The 23,750-nt window shown below is 45.0% G+C and overlaps 2 protein-coding genes and 1 non-coding gene across 5 annotated transcripts; 1 reads left to right on the plus strand and 2 right to left on the minus strand.

Moving 5' to 3' along the window:
- Positions 1–8,436: 8,436 nt before the first annotated feature.
- On the plus strand, positions 8,437–18,311 carry LOC123054163 (uncharacterized). 2 transcript variants are annotated; one of them, XM_044477865.1, is made up of 24 exons: positions 8,437–8,762; positions 10,524–10,657; positions 10,793–10,877; positions 10,977–11,030; positions 11,127–11,218; positions 11,304–11,407; positions 11,834–11,906; positions 12,049–12,430; positions 13,048–13,365; positions 13,445–13,636; positions 13,741–13,833; positions 13,920–13,977; positions 14,584–14,696; positions 15,183–15,429; positions 15,551–15,669; positions 15,749–15,873; positions 15,965–16,079; positions 16,197–16,252; positions 16,474–16,567; positions 16,638–16,830; positions 17,026–17,124; positions 17,249–17,367; positions 17,583–17,645; positions 17,884–18,311. In XM_044477865.1, exons 1-24 carry the CDS (start codon positions 8,724–8,726, stop codon positions 17,986–17,988), a joined length of 3,072 nt encoding a protein of 1,023 aa, XP_044333800.1. In that variant the 5' UTR covers positions 8,437–8,723; the 3' UTR covers positions 17,989–18,311. The 2 variants fall into 2 exon arrangements, with proteins under 2 accessions (XP_044333800.1, XP_044333801.1); XM_044477866.1 differs by having other exon boundaries at positions 10,527–10,657.
- On the minus strand, positions 10,400–10,471 carry TRNAT-CGU (transfer RNA threonine (anticodon CGU)). The gene has a single exon. It is a non-coding gene; the product is annotated as a tRNA-Thr (tRNA).
- Positions 18,312–18,636: 325 nt separating the features above from the next.
- Positions 18,637–20,516, minus strand: LOC123054164 (DNA-binding protein MNB1B). Of its 2 annotated transcripts, XM_044477867.1 has the most exons (7): positions 20,309–20,515; positions 20,105–20,188; positions 19,969–20,026; positions 19,794–19,838; positions 19,221–19,283; positions 19,045–19,116; positions 18,637–18,947 (listed from the first exon to the last, which is right to left on the minus strand). In XM_044477867.1, exons 1-7 carry the CDS (start codon positions 20,335–20,337, stop codon positions 18,933–18,935), a joined length of 366 nt encoding a protein of 121 aa, XP_044333802.1. In that variant the 5' UTR covers positions 20,338–20,515; the 3' UTR covers positions 18,637–18,932. The 2 variants fall into 2 exon arrangements, 1 of the variants encoding a protein (XP_044333802.1); XR_006426061.1 differs by lacking the exons at positions 18,637–18,947; positions 19,045–19,116 and having other exon boundaries at positions 19,265–19,535; positions 19,619–19,838; positions 20,309–20,516.
- Between the last annotated feature and the right edge of the window lie 3,234 nt (positions 20,517–23,750).

Consider the following 23,750-nt stretch of genomic DNA (forward strand, 5'->3'; position numbering starts at 1 on the left):
CCAAGTTATCGGCGCATCATCCCGAGTTATTGTCTTTTTTTGGGGGTGGACTTCACACCAGTTATTAACTGCTGACGCGTGCCCCGTGTACACAATCTCGCATGACCTTCCCGCTAGCACGGTCCAAAATTAGTTGAAACTGGATACGAACGTGTAGCGATCCGGCCTCAGACGGTCAAATCTCTGTGCATAAGTGTCGTCCATGGATCGGTAATGCTGACACACACAGTGCTTGAATGGATTTATAATAGAGTAGCAATCACACACTTATTACATCGATAGTCTCAAGAGAGAACTTGTTACAATAAATATTGCTTAAGGCCATCTCAATAAGAAAACAGCGGAAGGCTTGGAAGATAATGTGAGTCCATCAACTCCAACGGCATAGCTGAGTGCACGACAACGATCTAGCACACCTTACTCTTCGTCTGAAAAGTCTGCAACATGATATGTTGCAGCCCGAAACGGGTCAGCACATGGAATATGCTGGCAATGTAACACAGTAGAGCAATGAACAGAATAAAAGCTATTACTACATTCATATATGGCTGGTGGAGGCTCTATAGTTACAATGTTTTGCGAAAAGCCAATTTTTTCCTACAACAAAGGAATATAATTTGTTTAACTATCATGGTAGTTGTTAAACATTGAGAAGGTTCCTCCAACTCAATCCCAAGTAAGCAGTATTAATAACCCAACAAATTAATTTAGAGTGATGAGATCAACATGATAATCCAAGAACCAGATACTCAAGATGTCCATAACCGGGGACACGACTAACCATGATTAGTTTCTACACTCTGCAGAGGTCTGCGCACTTTTCCCCACAAGACTCGATCTCCTCCGTTGGATTTCTCGCACTACATGGTGTTTGAGAAACGGATGACCGAGACACAGTCTTTCAAAAACATTAACTCTTTACTCTGGGTGGATAGTTACACCTACTTAATTGCTTTCACAAAGCACATACCTTGATAAAGTTTTGAAGAAGTTCAAAATGGATCAAGCAAAGAAAGGGTTCTTACCTGTGTTACAAGGTGTGAAGTTGAGTCAGACTCAATGCCCGACCACTGCAGAAGATAGAGAGAAAATGAAAGATGTTCCCTATGCTTCAGCCATAGGCTCTATCATGTATGCAATGCTGTGTACCAGACCTGATGTGTGCCTTGCTATTAGCTTAGCAGGGAGGCACCAAAGTAATCCAGGAGCGGATCACTGGACAGCGATGAAGAGCATCCTGAAATACCTGAAAAGGACTAAGGATATGTTTCTCGCTTATGGAGGTGACAAAGAGCTCGTCGTAAATGGTTACGTTGATGCAAGCTTTGACACTGATCTGGATGACTCTAAGTCACAAACCGGATACGTATTTATATTGAACGGTGGAGCTGTCAGTTGGTGCAGTTCTAAGCAAAGCGTCATGGCGGGATCTACGTGTGAAGCGGAGTACATAGCTGCTTCGGAAGCAGCAAATGAAGGAGTTCATATCCGATCTAGGTGTCATACCTAGTGCATCGGGTCCAATGAAAATCTTTTGTGACAATACTGGTGCAATTGCCTTGACAAAGGAATCCAGATTTCACAAGAGAACCAAGCACATCAAGAGAAGCTTCAATTCCATCTGTGATCAAGTCAAGGAGGGAGACATAGAGATTTGCAAGATACATACATATCCGAATGTTGCAGACCCGTTGACTAAGCCTCTCTCATGAACAAAACATGATCAGCACCAAGACTCCATGGGTGTTAGAATCATTACTATGTAATCTAGATTATTTACTCTAGTGCAAGTTGGAGACTGAAGGAAATATGCCCTAGAGGCAATAATAAAGTTGTTATTTATATTTCCTTATATCATGATAAATGTTTATTATTCATGCTAGAATTGTATTAACCGAAAACTTAGTACATATGTGAATACATAGACAAACAGAGTGTCACTAGTAGGCCTCTACTTGACTAGCTCGTTGAATCAAAGATGGTTAAGTTTCCTGGCCATAGACATGAATTGTCATTTCATTAACGGGATCACATCATTAGAGAATGATGTGATTGACTTGACCCATTCCGTTAGCTTAGCATTCGATCGTTTAGTATATTGCTATTGCTTTCTTCATGACTTATACATGTTCCTATGATTATGAGATTATGCAACTCCCGAATACCGGAGGAACACTTTGTGTGCTACCAAACGTCACAACGTAACTGGGTGATTATAAAGGTGCTCTACAGGTGCCTCCGATGGTATTTGTTGAGTTGGCATAGATCGAGATTAGGATTTGTCACTCCGATTGTCGAAGAGGTATCTCTGGGCCCTCTCGGTAATGCACATCACTATAAGCCTTGCAAGCAATGCAACTAATGAGTTAGTTGCAGGATGATGTATTACGGAATGAGTAAAGAGACTTGCCAGTAACGAGATTGAACTAGGTATTGAGATACCGACGATCGAATCTCGAGCAATTAACATACCGATGACAAAGGGAACAACGTATGTTGTTGTGCGCTTTGACCGATAAAGATCTTCGTAGAATATGTAGGGCCAATATGAGCATCCAGGTTCCGCTATTGGTTATTGACCGGAGACGAGTCTCGGTCATGTCTACATAGTTCTCGAACCCGTAGGGTCCGCACGCTTAACGTTCGGTGACGATTGGTAATATGATTTTATGTGTTTTGATGTACCAAAGGTAGTTCGGAGTCCCGGATATGATCACGGACATGACGAGGAGTCTTGAAATGGTCGAGACATAAAGATCGATATATGACTATGTTTGGACTTCGGAAGGGTTCCGGGCAAGTTCGGACAAATACCGGAGTACCTGGGGGTTACTTGAACCCCCCGGGGAGTGTAATGGGCCTATTGGGCCTTAGTGGAGAAGAGGAGGGGCGGCCAGGGCAGGCCGCTCGCCCCCTCCCCCTCTAGTCTGAATTGGACAAGGAGGGGGGGGCGCCGCCCCCCTTTCCTTCCCCCTCTCTCCTCCTTCCCTCTCTCCTACTCCTACTCTTGGAAGGGTTGGAGTCCTACTCCCAGTGGGAGTAGGACTCCCCTTGGGGTGCGCCTAGGAGGGCCGGACCCTCCCCCTCCTCCACTCCTTTATATACGGGGGAGGGGGCACCCCATAGACACACAGAAGTTGATCAGTTGATCTTTTTAGCCGTGTGCGGTGCCCCCCTCCACCATAATCCACCTCGGTCATATCGTAGCGGTGCTTAGGCGAAGCCCTGCGTCGATAGCATCATCATCACCGTCATCACACCGTCGTGCTGACGGAACTCTCCCTCGAAGCTCTGTTGGATCGTGAGTTCGAGGGACGTCATCGAGCTGAACATGTGCTGAACCCGGAGGTGCTGTGCATTTGGTACTTGGATCGGTCGGATCGTGAAGACGTACGACTACATCAACCGCGTTGTCATAACGCTTCTGCTTTCGGTCTACGAGGGTACATGGACAACACTCTCCCCTCTCGTTGATATGCATCACCATGATCTTGCGTGTGCGTAGGAAATTTTTTGAAATTACTACGTTCCCCAACAGGAGGCTCTATGGTTACAATGTTTTGCAAAAAGCCAATTTTTCCCTACAACAAAGGAATATAATTTGTTTAACTATCATGGTAGTTGTTAAACATTGAGAAGGTTCCTCCAACTCAATCCCAATTAAGCAGTATTAATAACCCAACAAATTAATTTAGAGTGATGAGATCAACATGATAATCCAAGAACCAGATACTCAAGATGTCCATAACCGGGACACGGCTAACCATGATTAGTTTGTACACTGTGCAGAGGTTTGCGCACTTTTCCCCACAAGACTCGATCTCCTCCGTTGGATTTCTCGCACTACATGGTGTTTGAGAAACGGATGACCGAGACACGGTCTTTTAGAAACATTAACTCTTTACTCTGGGTGGACAGTTACACCTACTTTCCCCTACATCTGCTAGCCCACCACTGAAAGAGGTCATGCAACATACTCAACTATGCTAGAGCCCATAATAGCTTGTGGCTGCACACGGAAGTTTCTATCATGAATAATCTTATGATCCCTTTGAGCCTGGTGGAGAACCATAGGATGATCACACGGGTACTCCGGGATATCCTAGGACAACACTGGATTCTCCAGGTGCCCGCAACCAATCCACCCAGATGTGTATTTAAGTGAACACCTTAAGTTAACCATTAATTAACAATCTCACATCTGTCATGGATACACTCAAACCTAATCCATGTCTACGAGCATAGCATGGCAATATAAGCATAACATATAAGTAACTCCCAAGGGTTTGATAATAAAAGGGCAATAGGTTCTACCTCATCATCTACTTCCCAAACCCACATGTTAAGAGATCATACTAATGCAATGTTTGAGGGGTTGAGATAATGCATAAAAACTGGGTAATAAAGGGGTATGATCAATGTGTTACTTGCCTTGCTGACGATCCGCAAACCCTAGAGACTCGTAGTAGCACGCTTCGCACTCCGGGAATTCTATCGCAAACAAACAATAGCATACATAAGCACTCAAGCAATGATGCACGGGTAAAACTCAAATAAGAAGATCAAATATGAAATTCCAACTAAAGAGATTCGATCTGCAAAAAGAATCAATCGAATCGGAGCTACAGAACTGAAACTACGAACAAAAGAACTTCGAAATCAAATCTACTTGAAACCAAATTTTAACTTGTCAAAACCTTGTACAAGTTGATTAAACAGAAAGAGGGGCTCAAGACGAAGATTTTGGAATTGGTTTCACTGGATTTGGACAAACGGTTTAGAAACGGCGAGGGTTTGAACATCATGGGCTAATCTATGATAAAAATAATCGCGGATAGGTCCCTGGCCAAAAATAAAATAAAAAGAAAAGACTAACGAACGAACGTTTGCTGTCTGAACCCAAACGGCGAACAACGTTCGTTAAAACAAACGAACAGACGAACGGCCAGGGTCAGGATCACCAGCTTTTTCGTTGCCGTTGCGGGGACGGTCTTCTTCCTCGCCATTCGCGTACCGAGTGGCTATCTCCATCATTCTGCTCATGGTCAAGGTCCCAGACCGAACAAACTTCAAGATGAGTTCTCTGTATCTGACACCAGCCTTGAAAGCACAAACTGCCTGATGCTCGGTGACATTCTCAACCACATGGTGAAGTGTGGTCCAGCATTGTATGTAATCTCTCAGAGTTTCATTCGGCTTCTGAACGCAGACGCAGTGTTGTAATTCAGTCAACCCGGTGGGATGCTTGCACGTGCCTTCAAATGTTTTGATGAACACTCGAGCTAGGTATTCCCAGCAGTATATGCTAGCAGGAGCCAACTGGTTCAACCACGCCCGGGCCGACCCTTCTAGCATCAAGGGCAAATGTTTTTCATGGCGACATAATCATTGCCTCCGCCAATCTGCACTGCCACTCGGTAATCTTCCAACCACGTCTCTGGCTTCGACTCGCCAGTGAACCTGTTAACTCCCATGGCTAACCTGAAGTTGGGTGGTATCTCTGCGGCCCATATGGCCCTGCTGAAACACTCAAGCCCAGAGATGTACACGCCACTTCCACTCGGACGATCTCTGTCCAAGCTCTCTTGGTGAGCTCTGCCACTATCGACTAGATTATGCAAGAGGAGTGACCTCGCGTTGAACCCTGGATCTCGGGGATCGACTGGTTCTCTCCGCTCATCGTCGTATGGGTGCATGGCATCGTACCGCCGGGGCGCGTACGAATCACCCCTCGGAGGGGGCGTCGTCACGGTGATGTTGAGGAGCAAACTGACCGTGGCCTTGATCCAGGTACTGATCCTGGTGGTAACCGCGATCTTCACGCTGCGGAGGCGATCTCGGGTTGTGGGCTGACTGAACTGTGTCTGCTCTGACAGACCTGCTATGAATTCTGTCGTGCGAATGGGAAACGACCGAATTCTATTCCCCAGCCGCTGTGAGTAGCGTTCGGATCTACCGAAGACCTTCTCCAGCTTCGAATCGGGACGGCTGGATGGAATCTGCAATCCGTGCAGCTGCTGCTAAGTTCTGAATTGGAGTGTGGAGTACCTGATACTCATTTTGCGATCCACTCGGGAACAGTTGTCGTTGCCATCGATTGGAGCTTGAGGGTTGCCTGCGAGAGCGGTCGTCGAGTGATTTCTGGAGCACCTCGAGATGCGTGCGTTCATCCAAAGTGGCTATGCGCACCGCTTCCAAAGCCTGGGCCTCGGTGGTCGCGTCGATGATGGGAGTCCGAAGGACTCGCTCATTCATGTGCAGTAGTTCTTCTCTCTGTTGAGTGGTGAGGGATTGCGGGTAATACTCGTCGTTGGTATGTGACGGACCATTGCCCCCAGCCACATCGCGGGAATACCCTGGCAGGCTATGCTGAGAGCCGACCATAAGTACTTTCGCCGCCGGGTCGCTGCTCTCGCGCTCGGAAGGAACATCTGAGTGATCTGACAACGGATCGATCAAATTGTAGAGGGATTCGTCGGGCTCGGTTGTCGTGATCTGCTGAGCGGATGACTGACGAGCCAACGCATGCCTAACCCACCGCTCGAGCCGAGAGCGACCGGATCGCTTGCGACGGCGAGCAGCGGGAAGGGAAAACGCCGTCAGGGCCGACTGATACTGAGTCAACGGTTGCCGGAGGAGGACGCCACAGGAGCCTGCGCGGAAGTGCGCCGCCCCGCAAATAGGGAGCGCCTCGACGTCCAAAGGGGCTTCTTGGAGCCACGCCGAATCATCGGCGACGAAGCTGAGAGCGCCGAGACGGATCTCGCGACCCAGGACAGTCCGCCGCCAGAAACCATGGTGAAGATGTTGAAAAACGCAACCACGCTGGAAGTCGCCTAGACACCTGCCCCAAGGTGGGCGCCAACTGTCGTGGGAACAGATCTGACAATAGAGTATAGGGGTACGTATAGGAGGGCAGAGTCTAGCTACGGTATGGTTGTACACTCGGATTTACGAGTTCATGCCCCTCTCGGAAGGAGGTAAAGACCCTACGTCTCGGTGCTGCGGGAGCCTATTTATCTGGAGTGTTGTGGTACAAGAGGTGCGAACTCTTGTGTAAGGGTGGAGGGGTGGCTTATATAGAGTCCGCTGGCCCCTCATGAATGCCCCGTTACTCAAGGGTTCAATGGAGAGGTTAAAGGATGTGGGCGTTACAGGTAACGCCAGCGTTAGATGTTCTTTATGGTGGTGAACTGATCGTCTGACTGTTTCTGTCTCAGGGTGACTCTCGGTCTTCTTCCGCCGAGTGACGCTTGGTACTCCGAGTGGGTAGAGATGGTCGAGTGATGGTGAGGCTTTCGAGTGGATCCTTCGTCCGAGTGACTTGTAGGCTGCAGGCATTCCACTCGGTGACTCCTTCCTAACTTTGTAGGCCTTGAATTCTTGTATGTGGTGTCCTTGGGTAGGGTATGTAGGTCAGGCCTAGGACCCTACCCCAGATACATGTCATCGTCGGGGGGGGAGGGGGAAGAGAAAAGGGGGTTGTGTCCCCGACGGGTGGGCCAGGGGAGGACAAGGGCACGCGTCCTGCCGGTCCGCGCGTTGTCTATTTTGACGCAAACTCGGCCCAAATTTGAGCTGGGAATTTGTTGAAAGCAGACAAAAAGTAGACGTTTGTCTGTTTGCTCCTGCGCGTTGTGCCGCGATTTGTATCCGTTTATCTCAAATGGGCACGGCCGGACCATATGGGGTGGGGCCTTAACCTCAATCTCACGTAGGTGTGGCCTACACCCTCATTCCTTCGTTGTCCGTTCCTCTAGCGTGTTGACACCTGGCAAGCACACCTCAAAACACAGAAACCGTCCAATACTACTATTCCCGACCTTGCTGGCACCGACCATCCGTGGACGGTGGGTTCTCTGTCCCACACACCACCACCCATCCCATCCGATCATCTCCACCACAATCCCTGAATCTGCAACCGGTTACTACCACATCCCTGAATTTAGCAAGCGTTTGGTACTCGGCAAAATAGGATAGGGCAGATAAGCACACCACTTATGGCCTCTCCAGAATCCAGGCCATGCCATCAACGCCCAAGAAGGTGTCCTCTCCAAAACAAGCAACTAGTAGTAACGCCATGCCCATGCCCAGCTCTCCTTTCCATCCTTGGCGCTGCCTGCCTCTTCCTTCTTCAGTACATTCCATATGCGGAGGACCGGCCGGCACCCCCACACCGACTGGACCGATCCGTTCGCCGCGAGTCGCCTCGCTGCCACGTTACCCTTCCTCTGCTGACAGCATGAACGAAGGTGGTTGAAGGGAAAAGGCACGTCTTGAGATTTCATTATTTCTCGGTTGCGCCGAGGCGATGCCAAGTGCACGTACCGGGATCACGCCCTGGCCCATCGTTGAACCGGGAACCCGGGATTATTATTCCGCGTCCGTTTGCGGTCCCTGGCTGGCTCCTTCCTTTTTAAACCCCCCTCCGCTCTCTCACTCGACAGTGTCTGTAGCATCGATCTCGACCTAATCCTTAACTGCCCTCCCAACACAAAACTCCTCTTCCTCCCCTGTCCGTCTGACACCCCCTTCTTCCTCTTCTTCCTCCCTGCCTTCATCGACGGTTTCGTCCTTGGTTTCCCCGATTCATTCCCTCCTGCTGTTCCTGACGCCCAAGTTGACAACCGCTGCTGCTTCAAGTACAGAAGAGAGGCGTCGATCCTGATTTACCTGCGAGTGGATTCTTGGTTGGATTCTGCCTTGGTCGCCGTGGATCGGCCATGTTCGTCAAGAAGCTCGTGGAGAAGGCCTCCAAGAAGGTATATAACCTCTCTCTCTCGCTCGCTCGCTCGATCCAATCCGGTCCAATGCTCTCTGCTGCCATTTTACTACCACTCCGATTTATCAGCTTCCTTGTTCTTGGTCGATTCTGTGTAGTAGGGAGTAGAGATTAAGACAATTTTGCTAGAACATGTAGATGAGATTCGACGGTGGGCAATCCTAGAATGGTCTCTTTTCTTTTCCTGATTGGGGAGTAGTTGTTGGTGTCACTCCTCCCCTTCTCCACCGACCGAATTCGCACGTAATCCTTCCTGCGGAAAATGTCACTTTCTGCTCATTTCCTTATTTTCGCCGTGGGAGCAAGAAAAGAATGTTGCCTCGTGGACGCCGTCGCCCAATGTCGCCCTGCCTCGTCAGAGACGGAGTGTCGCGCTCGCGTCCTTGTTTCGATCCGAGCTCCGTTCAAATTTGAAACACCCACACCCACAAATGCCATGCACTCATCTACCATTCGGAAATTTAAGGCGGCTCTGGAAGTCCATGTGACCTCATTAATGTCGTCCAAGCAAAGGACGCATTGTTTAGTCGCTGCGGAAATGATTCTACCCAGTCTCAGTGGCGTGGCACAGCTAGTAGTACAGAGGTAAAATAAGGCGATCGAGACGGATAAGAAATTTTGATAGATTGACCAAGTTCGACGCATAGATTGGATGGATTACAATATGTGGGAGTTCAAGATAAAATATCCTATAGTAGGCCGGTTCTTCGAGATCAGCGAGACAACGAGATTCGCTTATTCTTATATACGTAGTGTACTAGTACGTATATGATTGGGTTCACCGTAGGCAATGCATGCCGGCTTTGGCCTGCAGTCACCGACGACTGTTCTACAGCGGGCGTTGTTCAGTCGCGGCTGTCGATTTCAGTATCTGGCTTTGGCCACTCTTTCATATCGTGCCGTTTCCAAAATATGATCTGCGTCATAAGCCTTGACTCTCTGCAGAATTACAGTAGTAGGCATGTAGGGTTCATTTTTGACAGGCCACTCTTGCTAAAGACAGGGACATGATGGTGCGTGATTTTCCCTTTTTTAAGGGGAAAAAAAGTATTAGTAACTTCATAGTAGGGCAACTGAGGAACGTGCAACAAAGTGGATAAACAAAATGATCCTCTAGTAGGCCATGCACGGACAGCAACGCGCTAGTACAAACTTGAGATTTGTGATGATTCACTCTCGAAAAAGATTTTTGATGATCTTAAAAAACTGGGAATTGTGAAATGCTTCAGATTAAGTTAGGACATGAATCTTATTTTGAAATTGCACTAGCCTGACGCGTGTGCCAATCCGTTGGCATCATGATTCTTTGGCGCTAATTAGATCACGCCACCTGGCCGTTTATTAGATCGTGCAAAAGTTAAGATGATGATGCTGTTACGTGCTCATTTCGATGTGACTGTGCCATGTGCTTGGCCGGCTGAGCTCATGGGCCGGGGGATCAGGACACCCTGACACGTAGTAGATGGACTTACATCAAGTAGGAGCCAGGACATATCTCGTCCTTTTCCTTCGTTTATTATTTTTCTCAGAGATAAACATTTCAAGTTTGAAAGTGATATTTTAGGGTGCAATAAGGACAAAATAGGGTGAGAAAATGAAATATTTGAACAAAAATTCAGCTCCCGGCGAGGATCGAACTCGCGGCCTTTCGCTTACGAAGCGAACGCAATACCACTATGCTACGGAAGCAGCTGCGTCCCATTTTTCGTATGCTTCTAATCCTTGTTTTACTTCCTCGCAGCAACACAGCGGCGGCATCGGCGGGCTGCGCGCCGAGGACGTGAGCCCGCGGCTGGCCTTCCACTACGGCGTCCCCGCCGACGCCGCCCTCCTCGCCTACGACCCCCTCCTCCACGTCCTCGCCGTCGCCACCAGGTAACCCACCGACACCGACAGCTCCCAAACCCCACCCGCTTGCTTGCTGCTTCCATTCCGAGTTCCGACGGACGCGCCGCCCACCCACCTCTCCCCGCCGTCGCTGACGCCCTCTGCTGCGTCGCGCGCCTGCAGGAATGGGCAGATCAAGCTGCTCGGCCGCGACAACACGCAGGCGCTGCTCCAGTCCCCCTCCCCCATCCCCTCCAAGTTCATGCAGGTACCAGTCGCCACCCGCTTCCAATCCCGTTGCTTTCCGTGTCCAGTGCTTCATTGCTGAACCTGGATCGATGTGACTGAATTCGACGCTCACTTTCAGTTCGCCGATGGCCAAGGGGTTCTCCTGAGCGTGAACACTCAGAACCAGATCGAGGCACGTCTATTCCTCCCACGCATCATCTTGGTCCATTCACTAAATGTGCTCTTCTTTCTCCATGCGTTGTTGATTCGGAAAAGGCATTGTTTGCAGGTCTGGGACATCGACACGAAGAGGCTGTGTTATCTGCATCCCTTTGAGAAGCAAATAACCGCGTTTACAGTGCTGCAGAAGAGTTTCTACATGTAAGTGATGGTTACTGAATGTACTAGTGCTACGGCATGGATCTTGATGGGTTAAATGTGCTAACGAGAATTCTGGGTTGCGCAGATATGCAGGAGATAGTTTTGGAAATGTGTCCTTGTTCAAGCTTGACTTGGGTCAGCGGTGTCTAGTTGACCTGCCATATTGCATTCCTTTTGCTGAGTCCTATGGTATGCTGTCTTTTTTTTTCTTTCCTTGAACACGCATCAAAATGCGTGTCACTTTGTATTAGGGAAAAAGCACCAAGACAAAGGCCAAAACGCCAGAACAGAACGAAACTATCGGAAAAGAACTAGAATCGTAACGAACCAAAAAAGCAGCAAACCAAATCAGGAAAGATAAGCCGTCCCTAGAATATCAATGTATATGTTGCATACTCACTTTTCTTAAGGCTAGCTGCATACCCAACTTTGTTTATTCTTCTTCAAAAAAGTTTATTCAGTTTGCAGTTATATGTAAAATATCGTCCCTATTCAGATATTTTGTAAATATTCAGAAAGAAACTTCACAACAGCAGTACTGATGCCAATCAATAAGAGCCATTGTAATTGGAAAATTAAATTCAAATTTTGACTCACTTTGATCTGTTATTGAAGGTTCCACGGCAAATGGTGGTAATGGGGTAGATGTCGCATTTGTATCGCCGCAGCCTTTGGCTGAATCTAACAGGTGGGTCTCTTCTCATTACCATGGTTTGGCACGAATAATTGCAGCTTTTGAGCCATGTCATATTCGTGTTGATCTTCCATATAATTCATAGCCCTCCGTAAGCATAGTGAAATGTCTGATTAAGTCGCACTCTTCCTCTCAGGTTGCTCATTATATTCAGAGATGGTGTCATGACCTTATGGGATATTAAGGCAAGCAGAGTGGTATTCGTATCCGGTAGAACTACGCAACAACAATCGCACCAGGAGGAGAAAAATGTGACATCGTCATGCTGGGCTTGTTCCAAGGGAAGCAAAGTTGCTATTGGATATGACAGTGGTGATATCTACCTTTGGGCTATTCCTGATATTTTCAGTGCAGAAAATTCCTCATCTTCGAGTAATCCGAATCTACCACTTCAGAGGCTTAACCTTGGATACAAGCTAGACAAGGTGCCAATAATCTCTTTGAGATGGGTTCCTTCTGATGGAAAGTCTGGACGCTTGTATATTAATGGATTCAGCGAACATGCATACCTATATCAGGTAGAAACACTGAAATATTTTCACAGTGGTTTTTATGATGTTCCTGATTTTCTGCCATACTTTTCAAGTGCATGCTTTCCATATGGATATTGTTATCCCAAATGACATTTTAGTTATTTCACATCATATCTTAGCAAACTTTAGCTGATTGCAAATAATTGGAGCAGTAAATTTCATCATATCTGTCTGCCAGGACTATCACTAAATAACTATCAGGTTGTCAGATACCGATTTTCTCTGGCCTCTGGCCCTTTTGAATACGAAATTCAGGTTGTATGATTTTGCTTCTCAGTATTACATTTTCTAGGGTTTTAAGAAGCGTATCGATTGGTAACAGACCGAATTAGACTGGATGATCTACTGGTTTTGGGACTGACTTGAACAAATAAAAAATTATGGGTACTCAAAGTAAATGCTCACCCAAAGGGCAACGGATTGGGTGTCATTTTTCCAGCAACCAGACAAAAGATCCATGTCCAAAGCATTATTTGAACTTGGAACGGTCGATTTCTTTCTGAAGAATATAGTGCTGGTTCACGTGGATAAGATGTCTTGATATTTTGTTTAGTGAGAAATGCATCTTCGTTCAATCTTTCATTTGTGTTTTCTGGACACAGGTCCTGATTCTGAATGAAGAGAGTGAATCTCGAATAGTAAAGATGGTATTGCCCATCACAGAAGCTTGTCAAGGAATGGAGTTTGTTACAGGCCTCAGTGACCCAAATAAGCAAAGACAGACTGTTCTTGTTCTCTTGTTGAAATCTGGTCAAATCTGTTTATACGATGATTCAGAAATTGAGCGCTACCTTCTTCAATCTCAGTCTAGATCACCACCAACACTTCCAAGCCACTCATTTGTGAAACAACCGTATGGTGATTCGGGCATCAACGTTGCAAAGTTCTACACAAGTGACCGTACAGCAACAGCTAACGAGGCATGTATAGATTTGTAAATTATACCTGCAAACAACTGTGAACTCTTTGACCAGACAGCTTCATCTTTTTAATGGACAGGATTATTTTTCAACATTGGCCTCCAAATATCCATGGCTGCTTTCAATGAAGGATAAAGGTCAGATATCCGCAAGTCTTAGCAACATCCATAAAACCAGGAATCTTTATATAACTGGACATATGGATGGAACCATAAGCTTTTGGGATGCATCATGTCCTCTTCTGCTGCAGATTTTTATGATAAAGCAGCAGGTAGCTTCAAATCCCAACTGTTTTGCCAAGTGTTATACAATTATGAATTCTTTACGAACTGCCGTGTTCAACTTCATTCTAATAACCATCTAATAACTTCACAGCATGAAGACAATACATCAAGTCGAGCCCGTATTACTTCATTGCAGTTTGATATGTCCTCCAGCATTCTTATATCTGGGGATCAGGGTGGAACAGTAAGCTACTCCACGGCTACCAGGTGGTTTCTAGTTTATGTGTTAAATACACTTCCAGTGCATTGAAATTTATTTCTTCTTTCCAGGTCCGCGTAATCACATTCAAAAAGGACTCTAGCGACAATATATTATCCATTTTACAAGGTACTAACTTGCTCAGGGATTGTGCTTCCATCTACCTATATAGTAACTTGGTTGTTGATTCTATGAAAGAGTTTGCACTAGAATAATTTCAATAATATTACTGCAAACTTTGCAATTTACCAGTTAAATTTTAGCACATTCGGTGATTTTTTGGCGCATTAAACTAATGGATGGTTAGTATACATTCATCACGTTTGGATTATCCGAGTATAAGATCACCTCCTTTCAGTAAATAAGCATGAGTTTGCGGCTTGTCTCGCCGAGTTCTAAACTATCATAATAAGGTTGTTTATAGGGTTTCCATAGGCGAACCTTCAATTAAAAGTAAGAGATGATGCGGAGTTTGCTGCATTAATTTCAAAAGAAAGGACAGGCGTATAATGTGGAGTTTCTCAAGAGTTATATATGTTTGGTTGATTTTGTTGTCCACAAGTAGAAACAATTTATATATTTTATATAGGAGGTATAAGCTTAATAAATGGCTGTCAGCAGTTCAGTAGCGCCTGATCTTATCATCTAGTTGATGTATCTTTTTAATAATGTTTTTATATCAAAGTCTATGGAATTTCTCTATGTTAGTTAACCAGAATTTTTGTGACTCGTTAGGAAAGCAAGGGGATAACTACGATGCAAGAAGTATAAAGCTCAAGGGAGCTGTAACCTCAACTTCTATGATCTCTAACTCGAAGCATTTTGCTGTTGGGACAGAAAAAGGAATTGTAAGAAATTTGTCCATTGTGCAAAATGTTCTCAATTTTCTGAACTATTAGGCTCAAAGCACCGTTAATCAACACAATAAAAGCATAGTATCACAGTTTCAAAATAGTAGCACTAAAATTTTACCACTGTCTACAATAGTCAAATTACAGACTCAAAGCTACTAAATATCATATGTGTTTGATATGCGATCTCACAGAAATTTTTTAAGTTAAATGGTTAATATTACTCACAGTTCAACAAGTTTTAGTATCTTGTTAAGCAAAATAGTGGTTACTTCTTCGAAGACTTTGCAGTTCGCCATTCTTGATATGAAGTGACTCATGTCACGTATGTTATTTATTGTGTTGACGATTATTTTAAAGAGATGGAACTATCACACAATCATTTATCTCATGAAAGCAGTTCGTTAAATATGGTTATTCAACTCAAAATTTGAGCTCATTATTCAACCAAGAAAGTGACATGTCTGGAAAAACATGTTTCAGGTATCAGTTATCAAAGTAGATGATGCTACTATATTGTATCAAAAACAGCTTGAGTGTCGTGTCTCTGGTGGAATTGCCTCCTTGCAATTTGAACTCTACAGCCACAATGGGTACGATAAGGATCTTCTGATAGTAGGAATGGAAGATTCTTCTATTTGTATTCTCGAGGAAGAAACTGGAAAACTTTTGAATGCCAACCCAGTTCAGACAAACAGACCCACAAGAGCCCTTCTGTTGCAGACATTGGGTGAGCTATATGATCTTGCATAATAATCCTTTTTTTTGTATATCTACCCACCAACCCCATTCTCAAGGTACTATTACCGCACTATTATGCCATTCTAAAGCCACATAATGCCATCATCCAGAGTTATCTCCAAACGAAGCACCAGGATCTGATAACCATGATACAGCATTGAGGGAATCTTTGCTGTTGCTTTGCACGGAAGATGCAATCCGCTTATTTTCCTTGAGCCATGCGATTCAGGTATTTGTATTTCCAGTTATCTCAGAAGTTCTGTTTTTATGTGAGTGTTGTTGTTCATATGGAGCTTTCCTTTGTGCAGGGAATGAAGAAGATAACTAATAAGAAAAAGTTAAACGGTAGCTGTTGTTTTGTATCTGTTATCCATGGTGCTTCTTCTGAAATTGGAATTGTACTAGTCTTCTCCAACGGAAAAGTAGAAACAAGGTGAGATAACAGCTGAGTTGAAAACTTTGCATGAGGGGTCGAGGGCATTCAAATGAAGTCGATGAATTCTAGTGTATTTATGAAACTGCAGGTCCCTCCCAGATTTATCCTTGCTGAAGGAAGCCTCTTTACGAGGTTTTGTACATTCAAAAAACTTGAATTCCTCTAGTTCCATAACATGTTCATCTGATGGAGAAATCATCTTGGTATGGATTGCACTATCACTTTACTTTTTGAGACATCTTCTGTAGTAACTTCAGTATAGCTCTATTCATGATTTTAAAAGTAGCTTTTACTTATAAATAGTTTCTTTGATTATACAGATTAAGGGAGAGGAGACATATTTTTTCTCTACTCTCTGTCAAGATGACATCTACAGGTATGGTAGCATGGTTAGTTTATAACTTTGGTAATGATGAATAGTTGACCTTGTTTACCAATAATGGAGCTTTGCAATTTAGTGCACTACCAGAGACCCATTGAGCCATTCTAGAGCCCCTATTATGATCGTCAAATAGCGGGCACAATGATTTCATTATTTATTTCGAGCTGAACTTACAATTTTTAACATAGTTATCTAAGCGTGCGGTTTGTACGCAGGCATGTAGACAATATTAATATGGTATACAGAAAAGACCACCCTCTCAGGGAAGAATCTTCCTATGTGGTTAAGTCTCCCAAAGAAAAGAAAAAGGTAACTGATTAATCTTATGGTCAGTTGAGGCATCTGTGTATCTTTCTTTCTGATAATGGAAGATCTCCAGGGCTTATTTGGGATGATTATGAAAGACACTAAAGGGAGCAAGGCAAACGAGAGTGATGCAAATGGCAATGGACAATTCATCGCAACAACATCTGAAGAACTGGCCTCGATATTTTCATCAGCGAACTTCACTCCACCATCTGCGAGGAGGAGCAGTTCACTGAAAGATGATGAAAATATTGAGCTAGACATAGGTATACGATGTTCAGTTGTTCACAGTTCTAAAAGGCCCTAGGTGCCTTCTCCCGCCTAGCCCACCTAGGCGCTAGCCCCACTACCATATCGTCTGCCTGGCACCTATCACTTTTTAGAACACCTTATTACAATAATTTTTAGACGAATCATTACTTTGTCTGGGTATACTTACTCTAATATGTTTCTTTCTGAAGATGATATCGACATTGAAGACAACACACAAAAGCAGAAAGGACCGCACTTCGCAGGTCTAAGCAAACAGAAATTCAGCAAGGGACTCCAGGCTCTTAGAGGTCAGAAAAGTATTATACTAAGATGTTTGTAATTAACTTTTCAATCCAAGGTGCGGCGTTTCAAAATTAGCACTCTAGTTCAACTATTTTAGTGTGATATGTTGTTCAAATGTTTAATATGCAGGAAAACTGAAGCCCAGAACAGAAGAAAAGGTGAATACAGAAAATAAGAAGCCTGAAGATGAACCATCAGTTAGACAAGTTGACCAGATAAAGATGAAGTATGGATATGCAACAAGTGATGTGAGTGCATAGAAGCGCCAGTATATCATTGAAATTATGACCTGCACATTTATGTCCATAGAAAGGCTGATCTACTACGATTGATGACCATCTGCATGGAATCGTATTAGCAATGCATAGAATAGTCACAACATAATAGGTTATTTCCCCTCAAGGGAAGAAATGTGACTAGTTGATGCATTCACTTACCTTTCCTTCATTGTTGATCTGAACAGGACTCAACCAGTGTTCCAAAAATGATTGGAAACAAGCTGCAAGAGAACATAAAAAAATTGGAGGTAAACATCATTTTGCTTCCCTACTGATAGTATTATGCCTATTTCTATTACCATGTTGCTCTTTGTACGGGACCTACCGCGTAATTCAGTTTCCTAACAAAAAAATTCTCTCATTCCCAATTTCCCTATGTTTTGCAAAACTTTCCAATTTCCATATGAATGTCAGGGAAGACAACTATAAAGAACATTCTGCACAAACCTGAAAGGGCGTTAACATTTACAAATGTGCTTCCTGCAGGGCATTAATCTTCGGTCCGCAGACATGGCTCATGGCGCTCAATCCTTCTCGTCGATGGCGAAAGAGCTGCTCCGAACCACGAAAAACGAGAAGAGCTCATCATAGCGAAGACAGCTACATGCAGTTGCTTTTCGTCTAGTTGTAAAGCTCTCTTTTTTATGTTTGTTTGAGATACCCAACTGCACTTGCCATGGGGTCAGCTGTAGATAGTCTTCTTCACTTCTCTTTACACTCGCTAAGGTTCTTGACAGGTTACCGCCATGTTCAAGTTCACCTCACGTGTGTGGAACATTATGTAGTGCCACCTTAAAATGATTTTGTTGTAGATAGCAAACAGAGGGTACCTTATACCACCAATTGTTTCACTGCACAAATTTGGATTGTAGAATACATGGGCAAACTTAACGTGTTTGAATCTGATGAAGTAATTTCTATTATTTCTGATTTTCGTTGTACTGCCATTAACAGAACGGAAATTTTCTCGCAAAAAAAAAAACTGCATTATGCTAACACAAGTCACACAACCACCAGCGTCAAGCCAGCAACTAGCATCGATTTTTACATCCTGTCGAAATAAAATAAAATTACTTCTGATGTCCTGACTGCAAAATGTTAGAACACAGCCATTGGTCAACTACAGAGGAGAAATCAATTGGGCACAACCTTAATAAATATTAAAAAATTGCTGCACAAAACTCGAGAGCAAGTGCAGCAGGAAAATGAGAAGCAATAAGAAAGTGAAAGGCGAACACAAGACATAAAGCAATTAATAGCAAGCCAACAGCAGGCTAGTCATCAGATCAGTAGATAAAAGCAAGCATAATAACTGTTTCCACATGCTGTGGAGGTCCACGAAAGAAAAGCAGTAAGGGTTTTAAGCTTTTCTTCGCTACTAGTCAAACAGAGACATCTCCAGCATGCCACAGCCCAGGAGCACGCATCTAAACATTCTCCTTACATAACATTACATAATCCGGACATCGACATGGCAAGCTAAACCCTAAGCAGCAAACGCTGATTTGCACCGCTGCTGTTCCCTCATCTACTATTTACTCCTCGTCCTCCTGCGATAAGACAACCAAACATATGTTAGTAACAAGAAGTAAATTCCATCAGCACTGCAATGTATGCCACCTAAAGCGATGCATAAATTTTATATACCTCGGCATCATCCTCAACGTCAGAACCTTCTTCGTCAGCGTCAGTCTTGGCCTTCTTGGAGCTGGTGCTCTCCTGATAAAAATGGAAAACAACATTATTACCCCAAAACTGATATTACTTAAATGCATAGCAGTATAAGCTTTACGTCACAAGATTCTTGGCAGCGATAACACTACCTTCTTGTTCACCACCTTGCTTGCTGGGGCATCTGCCTTCTTGCCGCCATACTTTGCCTTCTCCTAAACAAGGCATGCATTAACCAGTTAGCATCAAACAATTCATCTTTCCTTCACCAAACAGACGCTAAACTTATTAAACAGCTCAGCAAGACAGTGGCAGATAAGGGGTAACATATTTCCGTTTTCCCTTTGCTAACCTTGAGCGAAATATTTTAGAAAGCCAGAACATTGTAACGGAGACTGACGGCGTTCAGTTAAGGGTAATAGAGCACAGCTTGGGTGTTATTTTGGTAAGCGGCAAATATAACAGCACTGCACAGGTATCCACCAACATTATTAATTACACAAGCACTGCAAAAATCATATAAACATCATCCATATTCCGACACACTGACATTGTAACGGAGACTCGCTGTGTTATCATCTTGGGGCAACGGACTGCAAATTAGTTGTTTAACGCAACAGGTACGACAACCTAGTAGTATTTTGGCAAGATGTGGCAAGTATAACGGCACAGGAGCAACTTTCCACAAATATAAATTGCATAAGCAGTGCAAAAACCAGACAAACCTCATCCGACATGCTGCGCCACTTCTCCCCGGCCGCCTTGGTAACCTAGAAGGAAAAATAAACAAGCAGCACATGCACACGCTTATGAGCCATGGGCCATGGAAACGAAACCCTAGATGCAAAACCCTAAAAGCAAAACCCTAGAAGCAAACTGGCAGAAGGGTGGGAGACTCACGGCCGCGACGCCCTTTGCCTCGGGGTGCTTCTCCATGTACTGTGGCCTGAACTCAGCCCTGCCGCCGAAGTTTCGAAAATTATTAGAGTACGGAGAGGAATAGATCTGGGGGAGGAGGCGGGGAGGGAGGGCTTACAGGAAAGCGAAGAAAGGGGTGGGGGCGCGCTTCGGCTTGGCGACGCCGCCGGTGGCCGTCTTGTTCTTGCCGGAGGCCTTGAACCTGCAACCGCACCACCACGGAATCAGCGGAAACGGAGACCAGGTTAGTCGGTACGACCGAGAGCCATGAACGTTAACCGCGCCGGAAGAGGGGGCGGGGGAGCGGGAGCGGGTGACTTACGCGGTGTCTCCGTTGGCCTTGGACCTCATGGCGGCGGAGCGGGCGAGCGGTTAGGGCTTTGGGGAGGGTGAGGAGGGCGTCGGTGCGGAACTGCTGCGGACTGGGGAGCGGAGGGAATGGGGACGGGGAAGGACAACGAAAGGGGGAGAATGCGACGTGTGGGCGTGGAGTGGCCGCGTTGGGGGGTGGTCATCGGTTGCGATCGGTGGAAACCTGGGCACTGGGCCGAGAGAAACTGGACCGGCTCTCCACGCTCGCAAAGGGTTCCAAGATTTCGGCCTCTTTGGATTATCATAAGAATAAAAAACTTATACTCCCTCCGTTCCTAAATATAAGTCTTTGTAGAGTTTCACTATGAATCACATACGAATGTATGTAGATGCATTTTAGAGTATAGATTCAGACATTTTGCTTCGTATGTAGTCCATAGTGAAATCTCTACAAAGACTTATATTTAGGAACGGGAGGAGTAGAAAATAAGATGACATGTATCACAAATTTTATGAGTATAGGAAAAGATATGTCATTTGATTCGCATCATAGAAATTTTTCCATTGTGTATAGGCTCATGTTTATTTTTCTTTGGAATGTGGAGGATATGAATCAATCATATGTAGGAATAGTAATCCATTTCTCTGAACCAAAGGGCTCTAAAGGAAAAATTCCTATAAAAAATATATCCTATAAAATTCCTCCAAACCAAAGAAGGCCTTCGCTCCGAGTAGGAGCAGCCCGGCGCAAATTTTGGCGTTGAGAGGTGGGCGACCTTTCATCTTCAAGAACTTTATATTCTCCGTCATCGTCTAGTGATTATCGTGTGAGAATAAAATTTACTCTTATTTTTTGGCAGAGCCATAAGGTTAGAGAGTTTTCTGTCCTAACAGATCCGATTATTCGGATCTAATGAGTTTATGTTGGTGTGTCAAACTTTTTTCTTGGTTTGGTTCTTTGTGGAGTTGAAATCTTTCATCGACACCATGGTGAAGATATTGTGATTCGGCGGCCTGCACTTCTAGGGGATCATCCTCGGTCCAAGTACGTTCATCGATTAAGGCTTCCCATCTTTTTGGATGGGCGACTCAAGGCGCTTTCAAAAACCATTATTGGTAATGTTCGTGCGGGTGAAAGAATGACAATATCGTTGCTCCAGTCTAATTGCAGCCTCTTTATCGAAGTCTCTGAAGTATTTCTTCGAAGCGGGGATTGATACCGCGAAGAAGGTGTTTATAAAAGATTTCATTATAATTCTTAGTCATATGAGTTACTTCGTATTTTTCTTGGATGTTAGGTCTAAATCAGTGTACCTGTAATTTGTATGAGTATGAATAAAGTTGCAGGTGTTTCTAAAAAAAGTTGGCTGAGCTGGCTCCCTCAAAAAAAACTTGCTGAGCTGGCTGGCTATCCCTAAAAAAACTAAACTGACTGCTTGTGGGTACCCTCCCATGTATTGTAGGCCTGGCCAACCGAGCTCGGAGACGCGGTCGACCACGATGTTGGCGGTGGAAACAAGCGAGGGGGGTGGAGGCACCGGCGATGAAGCGGATATAACTAAGTTAGGGTTAGGGATGCATAAGAGCTTGCGAAGGAAGGAGTTTGGAGGGAACGTTGGGGGAGGTGGGGACAGACCATCAACGACAACGACTAGGACATGGCTATGCAGTGAGTTGGCATGGCATCGACGCGGGTGGCGGGAAATGATGGTTAGGGGCAATGTCGGTCGGTAGGTCTTACGACAGGCGTAAGCGCCAATGCTGGAGGGGGTGAGGAGCTCAAGTGGCAAACATGTGTGGCGGTCAGTTGGCGGTGTCCAATTGCATACTAGGGCGGGAAATATGGACACCCTAGCCTCGCCGCCAACTTATGAGCTAAGCAGATTTATGAATGGAGGGAGTACAACCATAGTTTGATTTTTTTTACAGGGTGGGCTAGCCTTTTGGCATGGCATGTTAGATAATCTCGAACTACAAGTCTTCTTTCTCCTGACATTGACGGGTTTGTAAACAGTTATCCCATGCAAATTGGGTTATGAGCAACTGGGTTGTGCGGTGTCGTAACTCGAGGACGCGCAATGGTATGTCGAGGAGGTGGCCCGAAAGGTAGCACAATCGGGCTGCGCATGGACGACCACATGCTGAGGAATGGGATGGTGGTCCCGTAGTTTCATGGATTTGGGTATTGGCCTTGTGACGTCTGACCAACGAGATTGACTATCGACATGCGGAGCTTAGCAAATGACACATTTTTTTCATATGGCATGTGATACTTTTTATAGTGATCCCGTAACGAAACAAAAAATACCCACACCTATTTCCCCAAATAGGTGACTTTGGGTTATTGAACCCGCGAGAGGAAGGTTCCCTTGAAGCGATGGTCTCTAGCAAGCTTTTGTCAAGGAAATAATTCTAGCTTTTGACCGGATCGATCAAGCTAATTATGATGAAACACTTATGATAAAAATAGGCACGGGTATGAGGTCTTAATGCTTACAACAATGTATTTGTGTTGGGACCAAATATAATATTAATTTGTGCGTTGTAAGTCACCCCTCAAGATGTGATTGTTACGACCGAAGTGGGGGATGTGTCCAAATAACATCTTGACCGACGCGAGTCCTGGATCAAGAATCAATTGTCCAACCGAAGGCCCTATCCGTCGCGCGGGGTTGCCTCAATAATTAAGATTATAATAATCAAATAAGAGCTTTAGGCGTTTAATGACTACACCTCATGAATCCCCAAGGATTGGATCCGTGTTACCGTACTAAACCCTTCTGCATTGGTGTTCACAATAACACTTCACGTTCTCCCTGCCCTTAGCCTCTCAGTGGCTCGCTCTCCATGATTCTGAGTACGTGCAGCGATGAAGAACACGGACAAGACAAGAGACATCTACATAACAATTTTATTTCACACATACGGGGCGTTTATTCAAAGCACTTTCATTGATCCCCGCAACAAATACAGAGGGTTGCAAGGCCTATTCCTCAGCCCATACCTTACCGAACTACTCACACATGAAGATTAGATCGCATGAAGAACACATTGAAGAACACATCTTGAAGATCAATTGATTGATAATATGTCTTACAATGGATGTCTTGTGTGATGCACGATTACAAGTATGACCTAGAGAGGAAGCACTATGGTGGTGATGGTGGCTATGGAGATGGAAACGACGGCAACTAGAGTTGATGAGAGGGGATGCAGATGGCTCTGTTCTGGCTTCGCTCACTCATGTTCTGTTGACATTTCGACGTGATCCCCTTTATAAAAGTTGTTCAGGTGGACGGGGAGCCTCGGAATCGACGCCATACAACCGCTCATACGAGCACTCGCGATCGTATGGAACGTCCTCTTTTGTGTTGTCTTCTCTGGTGCGCCTCCTCCCGACTTCTTCTATCTCCTTTTCCACTCATTTCCATGTTCACACGTGATTTCTTCCC

This window comes from Triticum aestivum, chromosome 2D (assembly GCF_018294505.1).
Source record: "Triticum aestivum cultivar Chinese Spring chromosome 2D, IWGSC CS RefSeq v2.1, whole genome shotgun sequence".
Classification (NCBI taxonomy): Eukaryota; Viridiplantae; Streptophyta; class Magnoliopsida; order Poales; family Poaceae; genus Triticum; species Triticum aestivum.